Consider the following 18885-nt stretch of genomic DNA (forward strand, 5'->3'; position numbering starts at 1 on the left):
CCCATTTTCATGCACTCAATTTGTCTCGTAAATTGGATTTTATATATATATATATATATATATATAATATATATATATATATGTATATATATATATATATATATATATATATATATATATATATATATATATATATATATATATATATATATATATATATATATATATATATATATATATATCGGGATAATAAGGATTTTTTTTTTTTTTTTTTTTTTTTTATGCTGTTGTTGTTGAAAAGTATTCGAGCAAAATAACAAAAAAATACTTTTGATGTCTAGAAAGTAAAGAAGTACTGGATTATGCAGAATAGATGTGAGGCCCATTACCACCTGGAGTAAAGATGAGTCAGTCCCGAAAACTATTCACCGTCATGTTTTGTTCCACACGACGACATTGGCGCACTCTAATATTTCCGAGGGGAAGTGAACGCACCATCAGCTCTTAGCAGTTCTTCAAAGATGCAGTCGTGTGTTTAGTTCTTCAAAGATGCAGTCGTGTGTTTAGTTGTTGGACGCAGTGCGAGCTGATGACTTGCTGTGGGATTTGTATGTCTGGGCGGCATGTACCATGTGAAGACAAGAAACTGACGGAATAAACTCGGCATTTTCACCAAGAACTCAGAAAAAAGTTTGACTGCTGGCCGTGGCTGTCGGAAGGAAAGAAGGTGGAGAATTTGGTACGTTTACTGCTCTTGACAACTTTATTAAATCTTAGTCAGGTTTACTTTTAGTTTGAGAAGCTTCAAGTTTGAGGATGTTTTTACTTTTGTGTTTTCTGTCGCCATTCATGCTGTGTTTTTAAAGTCTGCTGAGAATCATTCGGCATGTTGTATTATTTCTGCTTTGCGCGTCTTTCAGTGGTCGTTAACTTTAATTAAAAGCTAAACGAACTTAAAGTGACAGATTCTAATAATTTGCACGAATGTTTTTTTTTTTTTTTTTTTTTTTTTAAGAATCCCCCCAAACAATTAGCTTAGGATGGGAAAAAGTCGTGTAAACTATATCACATTCCTCAAGAAAAGCCCTCCTGAAACTCTGCTTTACTTGCAATGAGCTTTTCTGTGCATTTCTGTTTGTGGGAAGCAGTTTCAGTCAGATAAGTTCTGTTTGTCTTTGCAGCAAAACGCTCTCACTTCAATGAACTTTGATCATCTGCTGCTCTGAACCTTTTCTAAATTATTTTCAGGGAGAGAGATTTTCCACATCACGAGTAAGGTCAGACTAGTCTTGTGAGGGGAAAAATTAACCATCATTTCCCATTTCCTCTTATCCTGCATCCCATTCCTCCCCCATGGTGCCCATACTGGTCCCAGCAAGCCTAATTGTTTGTTCTAATGAGCACCCCAGTGAGACATAGTGAGGTTTTAAATGCAGGTCAGTAATTCTTCCCACCAGCAGTTGCAGAAGAATGGGATAAAAATCAATCAATTACTCCTGAAAAGTTCCAGCTTGTGCTTCTTTGACCTCACTTGACCTTTCACACAATGATGTCTCAACTTTATTTCTGATAAATGTTTCCCTGGTGCGATGAACAGCGCTCCCTTTAAGGTGGTCCAGACAGGAAGCTGCACAAATGTGTCTTGGATGTCAGAACCTGTCTCTGATTCCTTCTCCTTAGACTCTCAAAAAACTGCAGCTGTGATTAATAACATCACCAGAGCTGCTAAATGTAACAGTGTAGAGATGTACGTAATGTACACGATAATCAGCAGAGATGTACGATTTGATAACCTTGCATCAAGTCTTAAAATGGAAGTCATAAGTCAAATGAATATTCAATGTTGTTTTGAGGTACAGGGTTGGTGGGTCCAGATCCCATTCCAGTTTTTACAAGCTATAGCTGGAGTTGCACCATGACAAGTCTACTTTAAACACAACCTGTCAACATGGTTTGTTTGAAAGTGGAGAGTTAGTGCTGCTTTTTCATTTTTCTTTTCCAAACAGAAAGGGGGAGATCTTTAAAAGAAATAACAAAACTTTTTGCAAGTAAAAGTGGTGTAATATACCTTTAAATGGGCTCACTTAGATTCTATTTGAAGACTTGTCTAATTTTACCTTGCAGTCCTGTCGTCCTCTCCGTTATCACTCCTTCAAGTTCTACTGGACACTATGGAAGACTTTTTACCTTCTGGTTGTCCACCATTTATAATTTTAAAAAGTTTAAAATCTTCATTTGTTATTTATGCTCTCAGATGGCACTCGCCAACTCCCCTTGCCAGGTATCCATTTTTGTGTTTATTTATTATTCTGGAGAGTGAGGTGCAAAGTGCTATTTTTCTCTTTTCACAGCAGTAGGAAACAATTATTCTGCCATTAAGAGGCTATTTTGACTGCTGGAGTGTACATGTACCATATGGACTAAACTCTTCAAAATACCCTGTGGGTGTTCGTTCAGATGGATTACTTATCACCACATTTTAGCAGCACGCTCAGAAATGCAGAAGATGAAAACTAGAGCCTCGTATATTGTGTCTCTGTGTGAGATTTATGGCAGAATCTTTTGTTAAGGTTTTGGTTTTAATAGAGATGAAGAGTGGACATCAGCATGTATTGTCTTCTCCAGTGAATGAAAAGCTGTTGATCTCTTAAAGCCTGTGTGTCACAGGGCAAACTGCAGGAATAATGTGGGAAAAGAGGGCTGAAAGGCTTTCTGGGGGCTGTTTTTTGCAGGGGTAGAGAGTGTAGGAGGGTAACAGAGAGGTCATACAAGGTAAACATGACACCGGTTCTGATATAATAAAGACTCTGTCTCAGTTAGTTTTTAAGGACCTCTGAAAAGTCCCGGGCCCAGGTTAGATTTTTATTTGTCCTGAACATAAACATCCATCTAAACTGACAATGTCTCAAAGAAATCCATCCCGCAATGTCTGGCTAAAGAGATCCCAGGAGGCTTATGTCATACTTCCAGTGTCCCATGGGCCTTGTTGGGGTAGACGCTTTAGGGATCATTATGTGGTAGGTCTGTGACTGAGAGAGAGAAGGGCAGCTTGAACTATGGACTATTTTTAGTGCGTACTCCTCCAGTGTGTTATTAGGGGAAATAATTGTCTCACAAAAGGCTGATTAAGTTCCCTTTTGGATTTGGATGCTCACTTTGCAGATTTTTTATTTATTTATTTATTTATTTTATGTTGTTGTCCACAATGATTTAATAAATACAATCCATTTATTATCAAGGATTAAAAATACTTAATAAACTGCGACAATAACTTTTTTAAGCAAACAACGACAGTAAGACAATGGATCAGCCAGCAGTGTTGGAGTTTTCCTGTTGCTCTGGAAAACATTTTGACCCAACCTCTCTCTTAGGTTCTGTGCTGAAGTTTGAGGGGAAGCACTCTTTCAGCAAACAATTAAAGAGGGATAATATAAAGCAAAGGACCAAATGTTCAAAACTGTGGCTGTGCTACATAGTGGATTGAAGCTTGGGGCACAAACATGCAGCAAATATTTTGCATGGGTCATGGACAGCCTGTGTAAACCTCTAATCAAAGTGCATCATTTGCAGACTGGCAAGCTTTGTACCATCAAGATCTTTGTTAATCTCTCACTGTCTCAGGCATGTTTGGTATGCTTGCAGCTTAGAGCCCACCCGCAGAGTTAGCCTAATTATATGAACAGGTGTATTCAGAAACTCGATCTGAGATGGCCAGAGCATCCTCTGTCTGAAAGAAATACAGTTTCAGAAAGCATTTAGTGATCCTCAGCCCTTTTATCTGAGCATGTTTCTGTTAAAGCTGTGGTGAACTTTATTTGCAAGACACAGTAGAAAAATGTGTCTTGAAAAAGAAAAATAAGTTAGCAATGCTCTGTTGTTCAGTGTGCATGACAAATCTTGCGAGACTGAACAAATGATAACTGTTTTAGTGTATGTGACTTTGATATTGGATGCCAATGTAACTGTAAAATATAGGCTTTTAAACACTATCTTTGCTACAAATTGCCCACATATTCTATTGATAACCTTGTAAGCAGCCTAGTTTTGTGCAAGGCTTTTGCCTTGTTTTGACTAGTCTGTTCGCCTTCCTGAAGAGACAGTGAAAGTGGCGTGTCTCCATAAGAGGAGAAGTAATGTTTTCCTCTGTAGACATGGTCATTTCTTTCAGTTCTCTCAGAGCCTCGACTGGCAGACAGTCATTGTCCCCAGAGGACACTTTACCTATGACATATCAAGCCAAATACATCTTGATTTAAGCTATACACTGTATATTTTTTTAAAATAGAAATTTCCGCTTTATTCACGTGAGTGATGTATCTTGGCCAACATCTCCTCTCACCTAATCATCTGTTTGTTTTGCTTAAAGACAGGAATTCAGGTTTTGAGTGCCTGGATCAGTGTAAAGTATGTTTATCAGCTCATCTGAAGAAATGATCCATTGCAGGTCTTTCTTTTAATAACCATCAGATTGACTTTCCTGGCATCTGTCTTCAATTAAGGCGCAAGATTCAGATTCCCATGTGGGGGGGGGTTCATGCTGCGGGTAATGCAGTCATCAGCTGTGGGAACCAAATGCTCTCCGTTTGTGTGAAATGGCATTTAGTTCAAGCACAGGTGGTCACCCTGGCATGAATGTAAAGCTTGTATGTGATGTTTTCTTTAGGATTTAAAGTATGACCATGCCCCCTCCTTAGGTAAACAAGGGCTTGAAATTGCCATATGTTGGCAAGTAGTAGCTTAAAGTTAATGAGTTATGATTTTTTTTGTTGTTTTGCTTAAAAGATTTACTATGTTATTACGACCTTGTCACGTCTAGTGATACTATTTTAAAACACTTTTTTTTTTTTACTGTCTATCCAAAGAAACTTTCTATACCCACAGAAAGCTCTTAATAAGGGATTGGAAAAGCGTTACTGAAACCCAGACATCTCTGTTGTATCTAGGTTTTAGCCTATTATTCTCAGCCCAGCCTCTCATTGACCAAAAACAGATTAGCATAGTTTTGGTCTGGTCATTAAGTGGGGTTAGCTCAGAGGTTGTAATGAGTAGCATTATCAGAGGAATTTATTAGGTCACTGTTCACTGCCCTTCAGCATCAGCCCTTCTCCTGCTTGCTTCAAGAGCTAACCTCTCGCTTAAAAATCAATTGACCAAGCTTGATCAAAAACTTCTGACTCCCAAGTATCACACAGAAAAGGAATATCATGATAGCAGAGTAAGAAAGTCAAGACTGAAGATGATATTGTTGACTGTTTGTTCAAGACCAGGAAAAATGAATTAAAACTGTGATCATTGCTGGACTTCACAGCAAAGATCATAATTTTCAGGACATGCGGTGCCTTCTGTGGTGGAGAAGTTGCCCAACCGCACACATGTTTGTAAACTTCTTGTCTTCTTCCATTTATTTTATGTACATTATACCTGTATCTCTGCTGATACGCCCCGTTTCATCAGCATGGTTCAGTCAAACTGAAACTCACTGGTTAAAAACTCTGCTGCTTAACAGGAGGAATTGAAGAAAGTTAAAAATTAGGAGCAAGATTTTAATTTTTTCTAATACATTTGTGTTGCACTTTGAGCAACACAGGTAGTCAGCTTTTCTTGGTCAGGAATTAAAAGCCTTGCTTTAGTCCATGCTGAGGCTTCTCTGACTTTTCTCCTTGCATTCCTGCACATCTTAATTGGCGAACCTCCTGGCAGTGGGCTTGGTTTGGCCTTGCCTGGCCTGGCTGTCAGCTCGGCACAGTGGCCAGCAGATGCAATAGGAACAATTCCCATCCTAATCCCTGAAGAATTCCTGCTCCTCTGATCTAGTTGGCCCAAGAATGTGATGTTTAAAAGGGCCTGAGGCTCACCAGGAATCTAAGAGGGACAAGTTCTCATGCACAACATTAATTTGCTGTAAGGAGCCGGAGAAGCAATGATGAGAGAAACTGGCAGCTCAGAGGCTCCAAAGGGACACAGCTCATCATTAAGGAAACCTCAGCCTGGCAAAAGCCCTTAGTATGTGTGCCACTAAGCGTGAACATGATCTGACTATATGATAGCTGGTATTGAGGGGTTTATTTTGCAGAGGCACAGAGTGCTAAACAAATTCTTGCAACCAAACCATGTAGAAATAAATTGTTTGGCTCACCTGTTAATTCCTCTGCAGTTTAGTCCAGAAAACATTCATATTTATAGCGGTGACTAAGCGATTTATGATGCCATTTGTTAGGCCTTTTTTTTTTTAATTGCATGGTGTAAAAGTATTGTCCTCAAATAACTGTCTCAAATACCAATGTGCTTATCTAATGTCAGGCTGGGTTCATTCTTGGTCTTTCTGCATAGATTATTCCCAGCTAGTGTCACAGTCGTCTGTACAAACCTCAATCCCAACTTTACTATGCATTAGTAAGTGGCAAGCCTGACTGAGCCAAGGCAGAGCAGTGAGCACTGGAATGGGAAGAATTTCTTTTACAGAAGATCTGTGTGGCTGTGTTTGGTCAAGTGAGAAAGATGAGTCAGATGACAAAATAATTGCGTAGTAAAGAAAAAAATCCAGCAAAAATGATAAACTGTACCATTTTACTGTATATTTACCCTAAGTCTGGTTCATGTCTGAACATTTATGTTTTCTTTTGCCAGCTCCAGAGGTCTGCGTGTCATGCCAGAGGGGTCCCATTCTGCTCTCCACCAGGGCACAATGGGGGAAGGTAAAAAAAAACAAAAAAAAACAGCACTTTTATATTATATTACTTTTATATATGATCTCTGCTCTCTTCATTGCTTTTTATAAACTTCTCATTTTTATGATATGGAGATTTAAAGGATAAGATCATTTCTGCTTCTGTTTCTGATTATTCAGGACAGTGTGCTAACATAGCACATTGTCTGCAGCAGGGTTAAAGGGAAAAATGCTGGAAATGGAAGAAAAGAGGAAATGTAGAGGATTTGAGAGGCAAGCTGAAAGAGCAATGAACTCCCCTCCTACACTCCCGGCTGGCAGAGAGGCTCTTTGTGTAACTGTGGAGCTCAGCCAATCCACTTCATACGACTGAAACCCCTGAACACTAGCACTCCTTGGCAAAATGTGTCAGAATCTCTGATTGGTTAGCCTAGCCAGTGACTCTGACCTTGTGTGCTTGGAGGGGGGGGGGGCTCTCAAATTACATATTTTTTTAGTGTTTATAATCTACAGTTGTAGAGCCACTGGTTTGAGACAGGCCCTCTTTGTATCTGTTTGCCTGCTCTGTCCTTTAACTCACCACCACTGCCTCCTCCTCTTCTATCGACTGAACACATTTGGCACTGGTCTTCCACTTTGGCTGATGAATACCAATGTGTCAATGGTTGCCTTTTTCCCCTCAACGCCTGTCCCTTTGCTTCAGCGTCGCCCAGACTGGACTTTTGGCTGGAGGAAACGTGTGTCACCCTCATACAAATTTGTGTCTGATGTCTCAAAAGGCCACCAAATACGTGTTAATAAAGCCCATTTTCTGATCATCTCCCTGGACAAAATCACCATGGCAGACAGCATCTTCAAACCTTCTCTGATCTGTTTGCTTATAAACCAGTTGTTGGAGTGTGGCCGACCCAGCTCTCTTCCCTTGCTGTGGAGAGATGCTAATTTAAGCTTGTTACATACTCCACGAGAAGCAAGAACTGAGTTCTTGCTCTCGGGGATGCAAGAACAAGAAAAAACTTCTTTTTTGTCAGGTCCATACATACTCCACGAGAAGCATGTCTGCAGTGAGGAGGGATCACTGTGGGGGGCGATGTCTGCTTTATGTGCAATGAACCCGGTCGTTATCTCCCTCAGGTTATGTTTTTCCTGACGTCTTTTGCTCAAGATAACTCAAAAGGTTACCGACGGATTTTTATAAAAATTTCAATAGTTGTTGGAAATGTGAAAATGAAGAACTGATTCAATTTTGGTGGTGATCCAGATCACCGTTTAGATCCAGGAATGTTTTAAAAGGATTCTTTAACATTGTGCTTGGCGGAGGTTTCCGCTCTCCGAGTGCTTTTTATAGTTTCTTATTTAACGAGCAACTTCGTCCGCGGCAGGGCGGGTTGTGCACCCGGCTGGGTCCGAGTGTTTTAATGCCATATGTAAAATATTCGTACTTTCTCACCACCTCGATAAGCTGTTTTATCAAAACAATCTATTTTACCTGCAGCAGCAAAAATGCGAAAGAAGCAACTCCGCTTCATGCTTTTTCCGTGTTAACCACACCCACCTCAAATGTCCGACCAATCACACGATACTTCTCAGAGCTCCGCAACAAAAAAGTTCTGCCAGCCTGATGTGTCGAGAACTGTCTTCAAATGCATCCGTGAGAACAAAATGACGTCATTTTCTTTTCGGAGCCTCGAGAACAAGAAAAAAGTTCTCGCTTCTCGTGGGGTATGTAACAGGCTTACATGGCAGAGCTGCTGATGATGTGCTGTCTGTGTGAGGTGCTGGTGGATGTGGATGTACTGTATCACCATAAGTGTTTTTAGACAAAAAAAATCACTCTAAGCTAAGATGACCCATCTCACCTGTTGGTGTATGTACTCCATTGTTTGTACTCTATTTTCCCAGAGAAGTTTGATGATGAGAATCAACAAAAGACCCCTTGTCGGTTCCATTAAAATCAAACTTTCCCCACAGCACTGGAATGTGACCTCATTATGCTCACAACCAACATGTGAAATATATTTAAATTTGTAGAAATGCAAATTCATGTCAATGCTGTCAATCCAACGATGATGGCTTAACCAGACATTAACGGACCTGAGGCTGCATGAAAAAGCTCTCAAAGATAAGAGTCCACTCTGACCTACTTAACCCCAAACAGGAATGTAGCTGCGTGTGCAGAATGTACAGCTTTAAAGGGGTTCTGGGGGGGGGACGGATGGATCATCTCCATTCACAGCAGCTTTTCCAGACCAGTGGGCTTAGGGTAGTGGACATAGATCGATGATGGCAGGCATGGCTGCATCTCTGATCGGGCTTGTTAAGGGAACCTCTCGACTGGAACTTTTTCTCTGCTCAATCGCCTGTAGCGTTAATCACATGCACCCTCAGGTGAGAGACCGCAGTGACTCCTGTTCAGGAAAGCTCTGGAGTCATGCATCGACACTCACTGCAGCCTATATAAGCCAAGTGTCTTGTATGCTCACAGTATTGCACTGGTGTGGAAATGGTTTTATGTAAATTTAACTTTTGTAACCTGAAGTCTGTTGACATTTTAATTTATAATGCTTTCACTCACACCCCCCACATCCATTTCAAAAGAAATCATTTCAATGTAAATTATTTTACAGCTTTCCAGAATAGGATTCCTTCTATAGAGCTCTTCTGGTGGATTACCCACGTTAGTTCCAGTCTCTCGGCTTTGGTTGTTTGATGGCCTCTTATTTGAAATGTAGGTATTTGAATCTATAAAATTATTTGTCTGCTTCTTCTGCAACTTGTCAACTTGTCAGTTAACATTTTCTAAACACGTATGCCCTTTATGAAATACTCTGCAGACAGATTGCTAGTCATAATAATGCTGGGGTCCATTTCTATTGTTACGTAATACTGCTTCTTAAGATTTATTAGAGCATGAGAAAAGCTAATACTAACTCTGTTTAACTTCACACAAAAAGGCAGACAGAACTAAGTCAAGTATTTCTAATTCTTCCCTTAACTGCAGCTGATGGTAAATTTAAGAGACCCACTACGCCCTTTGTAACACTGCATGTAATAAAGAGTGTACTGTGTATAGTCACTAAAGTGTTCCTCCCTCAACTTTCTCCTCCACACTTCACACAGCTGTCCAGCCACCAGATTGTGTGAAGTCTGCAGAGAGGCGCTAACGGGGCAGCTGTTTTGTTGTAGACTGTCAAATTGGTGGTAATATTTACAAATGGTTCACACCTCAGACCCCATAAGTGTATGTTGTCCTTCAGAAATGTCGGCTTTGAATCGATTTAGCGAGGCTTGCTGTGAAAGAGTGCCTGAAGAAAGTTTAGAGGGGGGGAGGTGGGGGGGGTTTGTTGATGGAAGAGTTTCCAAAGTGGATCATCACATGCCTATCCACTGAGGTCAGCTGGCACGGCTGGATCCTTTAAGAGGCAGGGGATGAGAGAAGGGGAGTTTTATAGGATTAAATAAGATCTTTTTTGTCCTTTTGGTACTTTGAGTAATCTGCTCCTCAGAGACATGTTACTTCAAATGCAGATGTGACAGAGGCGTGTGTCTGTACATTTCAGGATTAGCTGATTTTGACAGTATTTGACTCCCATGGTCACACCACTGATAGCTTATCCAAAAAACACGCAGAAATGGAATATTCTACCTTGAAATTGATGTTTAACTTTACTAAAGGACATTAATTTAGTTTCACTTTTAAGTTCCAGAATCCCCCCAAAACTTCCCAACACAACATTTTGACCTTGACCGTCAGTGAGGAATGCAAGTTTGTGTAGGTGTGTGTGTGTGTGTGTGTGTGTGTGTGTGTGTATTTAGTGTCTGTTGTTCACAGTGGCTTATTTACTGACCTTCAAGCTAATTATTAACACATTGAGGTCAAACATAAATGTAAATCCACCATCGAGCATATTTGAAAGAATGTTTCAAGCTAAAAGCTCCTGAATTGACCTGAATTCCTCCCTCCACCGAGGAGTGAGAAATCAAACCAGGCCATCGGTCTCGGTGTCTGATCACCAGACCCATGCTGTTTGATAATGGCCTGTGAAGACTTCACTTCTAATCCTTGGAGGCACCCTCTATGTTCAAGCCTCACGCCCCCATGAGGGGTAGCCATTTACCGTTGCCAGGTGGGGAGGAGTTTTTCCTTTAGGAGATCAGACCCCCTCCCTGTCCCAAAACAGCCTCTGGGGGAGGTGCAAATTGTCAGGGGTTGTGAAGGGGTGTTAAAAAGGGAAATTCAGAATGGATTTTGTGTAGAGCAAAACATGTTTTCCTTCTTTATCCCCAGAGGAAAATAGGGTCACACACTCTACACTTGGCTTTGCAGGGTCCGTTCACAGATCAGCAGTTGCCTCTAGATCTGGTTAGAAATGATTTGCTTTGTTTTGTTTCTCCTACCATGAAATTGAACACACTAAATCAAGACTGAGGACTTTTTTACAGGCTTTGTTCTTTAAAGTTGATTATGGTGAGTCACTATCAAAATAGTTACTCTGTACAGGCATATAAAGAAGAAAAAACAGGTAAAACGATACCAGTATTATGTTTGGCAAAGTCTTTATGAGAAAGAGGTTCATGTTTGAAAAGTTGCCAACTTTTCTGACAAGACTTGAGTTTTTGTGGATGAATCTTTATATACTACTGATTCTTATTAATAAGATAATATTTTCAAATAACCATCACTCATCTTGTGATGTTGGATCATTTCTGGAGAAATATTTCAGGGTGACTGGATGTGATTCAGCATGTACTGAGTTCAGATTTTGATGCATGACTCAGGATGAATCAAGTAGGAACATCTGTGTGAAGGTTAATAACAGCAGGCAGGAGCATGTTTTTTGGGGGGTGAATGTTCTGTCCACTTTGCTGACAGACTTTCTTACTAGTACAGCTTCCTTTATCTCTCAGAAATAACTTAATAACAGGTTGAAAGAAAAAACTTTTAACAAGATTTCAAACCATTTCTGAAACATTTTTCTAATCAGGTTTTTTTGTTCCAAAGTGTTCCTTTACCTTCAGGATAATCATTTGCATGGTGAAAATAGATATAGGCTGTGTTGTTCCTGTTTCTTTGCACTTGATTTGCTTAGAAAACAAGCCAGACTGTGTAACTCTGATGGAACTTTCTCACTAACAGGATATTATAATGCCCCAATTCAGAAATGAACTATTTGCATTCCTACCAATTGCTGAAATAGTTACACAGGTACTTTAGAAATGGAAAAATATCACTCATCCTTTATTATTAAAGGTTTAGTCACTGGAGTAGGAGGGAGAAGTAGCGAGGTAAGGTGATTTAGGAGTCTTCCTGGTACATTGATTCTTCCTTCGTCTTGCTTCATCGGATAAATCCCATCAACTTATCCTTAAGGTATGGAAGAAGTTATGAATTTAAACCTGTGGAAATGACAGAAATCTTTTCATTTACTTTGTTTTATAGACAAGTTTTAAAAATATAATTATTGCAGCTTGGCAAGGATTGTTATTTATCATTGATGCTTGAAATATTTCCATTGGGTGTATTGGAGCCTGCACTATACTCTTCAGCTGTCTTTATTACCCTTGTCTGTTTCTCCATACTTGCTCAGAGTTAAGCAGACGCATTACGCAACGCTCAACATGAAGAGATCTTGAAGCTTTCCATGCTGTCAAGCCAAAAACAACATTTAAATAAGCTGGGCACATGGATATGGCAATTTTAGATGTCACCAAAAAGGAAGCTTTTGCTTGTCTTGCCTAGAATTTGCATGGTTATCTGCATAGAGGCTGGTTTGCATGCACTGATCAGAAAAAGCGAGTCACATCATCGCAGGGTTGTGCAACTAACAACCATCATCACAGCTGCATGCTGTGGCGTATCTCGGACAAGGTGGTAACTTTTAAGGAAGGAAGTGATGCAATAATATTCAGCAGTTATGTTAGTAAGCATCATTGCAACAAGATATTGTTTGATTTTGTTTTGTTTTTTTTGTTGCTTGAATAAGTCTGTCATAGAGCAGGAATGCTAGAATTGTTATGGAACAAGCGAGAAGGGTTTCTGCATAAAGGAAAGCTTTGTGTTGCACACATTTCCAGGCTTCAAATCATCTGTTGTATGTGATATAACTGTCCTTTTAGAAAAGTTAATAACCAGGTGCTGAGGTGCTCATTGCAGTGAATCTTTCAGACCACACATTACTTTGCATGTCATTCATATAGCCATGATGTCAGAGGCAGACAAATTTATGAACTTTTGCCATTGTTAACTGTCTGATAAGCTCAGACTGAGAAGGAAACAAAGGGTAGACTTAACATTACCAGTTCTAGACTGATTACTCACTGAGCCCCGCTGTCTGGCTCCCAGTGATGAAGCATTAGCATTTATCCTACTTTACATTCCTCACACTTTTTCCTCATCAGATCCAATCTTCTAGCGTTTAATATTTAACTTTTTGTTTCTTTGTTTTAACATTTTTATCATCAGTTATATTAGTGTTACAAATAACTTAATAAAGAGCTTTTAGGTATTTGAATTCAGTGAGGATAAAAAAAAAGGGAGACACGCTTCTATGATCAACACACCTTTGTGTGTAAATGTTAACCTTCACCCATCAATGAGGAAAATGGAATTTGAGGAATTGCAGTGAGGGATTGTTTTCTTTTTCTTGGAATTCCAGCCATTTTGCTTTTAATACTCTGCTCAGTGCACAAATATTTGAGCGGGTGTTCTGTGCAAATCTCACAATAAGATTTGCTGGTGACTTTAAACATATTTTGAAATGAGAAGTGTAATTAAGGTTAAATGTGTTTAAATTACACTGATCAAAACAATAAAGGGAAGACTTAAACACATTTAATTTTGATTAATAAAATATTCCATTTGAGTGTACTTATGTATTACACAGTGAAATGAGATGCAGTCACTACCTTGTGTTATTTGTAGTGGTGAGGACACTGGCAAAATCAGCGCGACCAAATATTAGCCAGAAAGGATGAAGACAGGTCCACCACCGACAGGACCATTAATTTATGGGGGTTGTTTTGCAAATTCCCTCTTAGACGTGTCTGTTCCATTTGTACAACAGCAGGTAAAATTCATTGACAGCTAGTGTTACTTCCTAGCTGGACAAATTGGTATCCCAGAAGTCGTACTGGCCTTGACTTGGATGTTCATGAATATGTCTTCCCTTTTAGATTCTACAGTCATTTGGCAGACGCTTTTATCCAAACCAAACTTACATGAGATAAGTGATCAATTAACCGTAGCAATTAGCCTAACATGAATGACTTGTGGGTGGGAGGAAGTACCCAGACAGAACCCACACATACACAGGAAGAACATGCAAACTCCACACAGAAAGACCACTTTTCAGACCTCCCCCCAGCCGAGGCTCGCACCAGTGACCTTTTTGCTGTGAGGACGCAGTGCTAACTGCTACGCCATCTTTTGTTTTTTTTAGCAGTGGACTATACTGCCACTGCTTTGACTTGGTTAATAGTTATGTATCTAAGCTAATGATCGTATTAATGCACAACTAAATCAAAAGTGACATTTGTTTAAAAATTGTATTATTCTTTTAAAAATGTTGCTATGTAAATATGAAAATACAGTCCATACTTGGATTTAAAATAAATAAATAAATAAATTTTAAGCACCATTTTCTTAACTCCACATACTTTATACTCAACATTTTCCATCAACCTTTTAAGAGACACAGGAGAAGTTTTTGGTAATTAAATGTAAATATGTTCACAGATTATACTTAGGCAGGGTTCTGGTAAATTCTGATGTATGTGGATGTAAAGCAAACCTTCTATTTTTCTAAGTACGGTAAATCATTGTGTCAGATGTAAATGCTTGTTACGCTCCACAGGAAGCCTGAAGGTTTTGACTCCATAATATCTCAAATCCCCCAGGTCAGAGAAAAAATAACTGAGTTGGCACAGTAGCGATGGGCTGAGTCCTTTTCGCTGAAACTGAAGCAGGTGTGTTATCCTTACTCAGGTCAACGCACATGGTTGGCTCGTCTAGATGTGACTTAAATTGCCAGTGTTCTGTTTTAAACCACACACCCAAATCTGGTAACAATTATTGGACCTGAGCTTCAACACTAAAAGTGATTAGATGCCAGAACATGGCTGAGCATGCAGACAGTTGGCCTCAAAACAACCACTCACACTCTCTCCTTCCAAGCGAGAATTTAGAGTGACCACTCTACCTAATAAAAATGCATGTCTTTGGACTGTGAAATGTGGGTGTTAGAAATGAATTGTAATAATTTTTCTTTCTAATGAATTCAATTAAGTTGTGTTAAAGAATCACACACCTGTTAGGCTTAAGATGCAAAATTGGACAAATTCATTAATTATATTTTCATGGTTGCAGCTGTCGGCCACCAAGCCAGAGTCTCTTACCACTACAACAGGATTAAAATACATTTTGAAAAGTATTTCATGAGTAAACAGAGGATGCAGAATGCATTGATGACCAGTGACCACCTTTATTAATCCCTGTCCAAAGCAACAGGCAGACTGGAAACACTTTGCACTGCATTGCACAGGACCAGGCATGCAGGCTTGTCTGAGATAACCTCATCATTTGCATTCCTTTGTGCAGCTTGTTTTAAAATGGATAGTACTTGGTCCAGCAATGCTGTTTTCTCCAAAAACATGTGCCGTGCTTGTGGTATTGGCTCCAGATAATTGCCATCTGTAGAGGCTGTATCTGAAGTGGTTATTCAAAGCTTCAGCAGGGTTTGAGCTTATCCTGAAATTAAGTGTCCGCTGCCTGGATTACTTCTACACCGCTGCCGCCTACTTCTTCGTATAATTCAGCCATTCATGACGTATTTGGTCATCTGAATGCCTTGCATCTGCAAAGTGTATGCAAGGAATGATTTGTAGTGGTAGAAAAATGTAAACATGGTATTTATTTCCATTGACTTTACCCCATGTTGTTCCCTTCCCCTTCCTCTTTCTCTTCTTAATCTGGCAGCTTTATTATAGAGTGATATTGAAATGGAAAGAGGAAGGGAGTTTCACATAGCAGATCCAGCAAAGCTCAAAACCAAAAGTAAAGGCCGAAGCAGGAAAGGAAGCAGATGCTTTGTCCTAATTCATATTGGTGTAGAGTGTGTAATAACCCACCACTACACTCCCTTTACACCATGAACCCTATGATTTGTCACAGAGCGTAAACAGAACTTTCTCTAGTGGTCAGCTCATGCTTGCCAGCTCATCCATTTCTCCCACTGAGGTTGTGCATGGGAACTGTGCTGCTGGGAAGCTTTGGTGTGGATTGTGGAACAAGTAGTGTAGTGCGAACAGCAGGAGCTCAGTACTGACTCATGGAAAGCTTCAGGATGCCAAGACGGATGTGTGTATGCATGTGTGAATCTGAATGAACTGAAAGACAGTTTGTCTTAATATGAAGCAATTCATCCAGCTGCCTATCACACTGTTTTCAAGGCTTCATAAATCACCATGGCCACTTCCCTCTTTTTTTATAGTAAATATTTGGCTTGTGAGAGATAATTTATTCCACTGAGAATCATAAAATGTGGCATGATTTGTGGCATGAGAGAAGTCAAGTTGGCAAACTTGTTAGAATTGAATTATGTGGTTTCATTTTCTCCACAAGATATGGTTTGTTGACCAATGATGCACAACTAAATGATCACGTTATTTAAGTACGAGCCTTGCTAGCACTCAGGAGGTTAAAATAGGTCGCTACATCTGCAAGCTATTAACTCCAAATTCTGCTCTCCATCCCCACTTGGCAATATTGCTTTCTTGAGACATTTCACTGATTTGCTTAACGGCAGTTTGTGCCTTGTAGATTTCCATTTATTAGTGTGAAGTCAAATTGAATAACAAAGCTCCATTTCTTCAGCTTGGCAAAATGGCTTTGGCCCCTCTGCCCTCTAAATATTTAAGGAAATGGAGCTCTCTGCACAGTGGCCGCTCAATGCTCCATTCTCACAACACTATGAGTTCATATATTTAGGAAACGCTTACAAGGAAAATTCCCCATCTGGCCAGGAAGTATGTGAAACAGAATACGGATTCCATTTCTCTTAAATTCAGACGCAGCCCCATAAAGACACATAAACAAAGCTTCTGGTAACTGCCTTTTTTTTTTCTTCTCATCAGTTTCCCCTGCTCTATTTTTCCAAGGTTTACCCATCAGTAGTCAGGAGAACAAGAGGAAATGTCTGGGTTTTCCATAGAATATGCAATTCTGCAATTAGGCCATGTCAGTAATGATTTGTGAGAGGCCTTTTACTGTAAGCCATAACTTGTTGTCTTTGCCTGGGAGGAGAAACACAGAGCTCTTAGCTTTCCTTTATTAATTCTTGGATGGTAGTCTGTTCAGTGTAACTTGAAGAGTTATCAAATGCTATTTAACTTAAGCTGTGCCTTTCTGCTGCCAGGACATTTTTCAAGAGTTTATGACCATCATAGTTTAGAAACATCCCTTTTTATCTTAAATACTTCATATTAGCGTATGACACTTGCCACGATTTTTTTTTTTTTTTTTTTGAGCAGCCTCCTTGAGATAAAAATATGGGTTGTTTAAATCCTGCTACAGGTGATGGTAAAGTTTCTCCAATAGTGACACCTGCTTTCTGTATGTGATCTTCTCTCCTCTCCCAGAATCTCCTCAGTTGTCCTCACCCCTGTCCACCAGTGACCATGTCCAGGGTAACGTAGATTTGAGTCCTGACTGCTATGGCCTAACATCTGTGGAACTACTGGATGGTGAGAGTGAGCGTCCAGTGAGCCTCGTTTCCACCCTGTCTTCTGGTTCATCCCGTGATAGTCGCAGCCTTTTTGGCAGCACAGTGGCCCTCCCGTCCTCCACCACACCTCCCATACCAAGTGAAGAGGATATAGACCTGGAGCTTAGCCCAGCAGAAAGCACCAGAGAGCAGGCCAGAAACCAGAGTCCTGCCCTCAAAGGTCCCAAGGAACTCTGGCGAGAGCGGCTGGAGCCCGGGGTAATCAACAGCCAGCGAAACAACAACAACGCCGCCGCTAGCAGGGCCGCAAGTGGTGAAGTACTTCACATCCCCACCTCACCTGTCATCGCAGATGCCATGGCGCCAAACCCAAAGCTGACCTACGTTGACCGCGTTGTCATGGAAATAATCGAGACAGAGCGGATGTATGTTAAAGATCTGCGTAGCATTGTGGAGGTGAGTAGATGACAGGTTACAGTTGGTGTTTCTCACTTTGTGCAAGCCAATCATGTATATTCTGGGTACCCAAAAAAGTATATTTGACTTGGATTTACATGCAGCTATGACATCATGTCTGCTGTGTTCACTACAAGTGATACATTGAACAGCCAGGAACCAAAATGGGGATTCAGTCTTTGAGACCAAATAATGTTTCCTGTGTTCCAAGCAGCTGTTTGTGACTGAAAAATAGTATAATGCATCCAGTAGATTTTCTTTTTTTCCGTTTTACTTCAAGGGTTCGTTCTGATTTACCTACTTCCAAAACAAATCAGCCAGCGGAAAAAAAATATTGCCTGACATCTGGTGGATGCTTGTGTGTGGTTTATAGATTTGGAGTTCATAAAGATGAAGGCAGTCAGGCAGTTTATGGTCTGGATGTGATGTTTTCTATAAACCATTGTGTATATTTACAGTGCAGTGAAAGTTTACAGTCTGTAGTCTGGCTTTATGGATTGAGTGTTCATATCTGGAGAAAAAAAAAACCAGTGGACGGGGTAAGAGGGGAGTTTACATTGAAAGTTCATCACAACATGAATCTCTGGGTCTGTGATCTTTTTAAAGATATTGAAACCTTCATCTCAAAGATGTGAAGAGTTTTTTTTTAAAAAAATGGGCCAGGGATGATATTCAGGACATGGCAAACTACTTGTTTCTTATCACTTTTTGTACGTCTAGTCTGGCAACTACAAACAGGACGCCTCCATCATCCTCAATCTGTCCTCAGTTTAGCAACGAAGCTGGAGCACTGAGCAGCAGCCTTCAGACCATAATGGCTTAAACATGTGAGGCATTTCTGAGACTGACTGGCAGTAAAGCAGCCAGGACCCCTCCTCACCTTTCCTCAGACTATGCTGGCGTCTAGCATTTGCTGTGGGAGGGAGTCCTGCCCCAGCTCTAGTTTTGAAGCAACAACTTGCTCCCGATAACCACTTCTCTGGATTTTTAATTCACTTGACAAGAGCAGCAGTCAATCCTGGTCTGGACTCAATCACTTAGGCCATGTTGCAAGCTCCAGCCTGTTCTGAACTCTCAACCTCTCCCAGCCAAGACAAACAC

The 18885-nt window shown here is 40.2% G+C and overlaps 1 protein-coding gene across 1 annotated transcript in view; it reads left to right on the forward strand.

The window, feature by feature from the left end:
- Nucleotides 1-2096: 2096 nt before the first annotated feature.
- Nucleotides 2097-18885, forward strand: part of LOC306772145 (pleckstrin homology domain-containing family G member 3-like) — a 29596-nt gene continuing 12807 nt past the window's right edge. Inside the window, exons 1-3 of the mRNA XM_079261559.1 lie at nt 2097-2221; nt 6568-6635; nt 17243-17784. Of these exons, the coding sequence (XP_079117685.1) occupies nt 2112-2221; nt 6568-6635; nt 17243-17784 (720 nt within the window). The 5' untranslated portion in view covers nt 2097-2111. The remainder of the gene's footprint in view (nt 2222-6567; nt 6636-17242; nt 17785-18885) is intronic.

The sequence above is a fragment of the Telmatherina bonti genome (assembly GCF_933228915.1).
Source record: "Telmatherina bonti genome assembly, chromosome: 22".
NCBI classification, from domain to species: Eukaryota; Metazoa; Chordata; class Actinopteri; order Atheriniformes; family Telmatherinidae; genus Telmatherina; species Telmatherina bonti.